Source organism: Penaeus monodon, chromosome 33 (assembly GCF_015228065.2).
Source record: "Penaeus monodon isolate SGIC_2016 chromosome 33, NSTDA_Pmon_1, whole genome shotgun sequence".
Lineage (NCBI taxonomy): Eukaryota > Metazoa > Arthropoda > Malacostraca > Decapoda > Penaeidae > Penaeus > Penaeus monodon.
In genome coordinates, this window is record NC_051418.1 from 10,370,180 (window position 1) to 10,370,853 (window position 674).

Here is a 674-nt window from a genome sequence, read left to right on the forward strand (position 1 = left end):
TCTCTCTCTCTACTAGTGACATCTATGCTTCATCCGTATTAGCGAATAGATCAGATAAGATCGCGAGAGCGATAAGAGTAGATATCATACCAATGCATGGACAAATAGATAGAGCAATGGACACATTAGCAAATTATTCTCTAAAACGAAAAGAAGAAATCGTTTTTTTTTTTACTTACGAGATCTATCCCTATTCAACACTGCCTGAGATGTGATGCCATACTCTTCCTCATCATTATCTTCAAGCAAATGGGCAAAATCTTCAGCATCAGCAAACATGGAACTTAAATCTTCCATGTCGTTCTTTGATGATTTCTGAAGCAAAAATACATATTTCTTAATTTCTTTACATTTTATACTGGCCCACATTACTCTGTCTGCCGAATATGGTTGTTCTCATGACCTTTTTTCTCATATAAAGTCTACAGACAAACATCTATTATGAGAATGAAAAAGAAGCGATAAGTAGGGTTATCGAAGGGCTGGCTTCCTTGTATATAATGAAAGAACTACTGCACTCTAAAACTGATCTTTCCATTACTGTTGCAACATAGTATTACTTTATTCTTCTCACTGTCATACATATAGAAAATTTGTTGGATTTTTCCCTTTAACACTGATCTGGGAAATCAACTGTCTGAAAAAAATAATTAAATTAGTAGGAAAAAACAGTT

At 34.0% G+C, this 674-nt stretch overlaps 1 protein-coding gene across 1 annotated transcript in view; it reads right to left on the bottom strand.

Annotated features, from left to right (window-relative positions):
- LOC119593997 (CCAAT/enhancer-binding protein zeta-like) overlaps positions 1-674 on the bottom strand; it is a gene marked incomplete in the record, with an annotated part of 18,001 nt that overhangs the window by 2,695 nt on the left and 14,632 nt on the right. Inside the window, 1 exon segment of the mRNA XM_037943024.1 lies at positions 180-315. Coding sequence (XP_037798952.1) covers positions 180-315 — 136 coding nt within the window.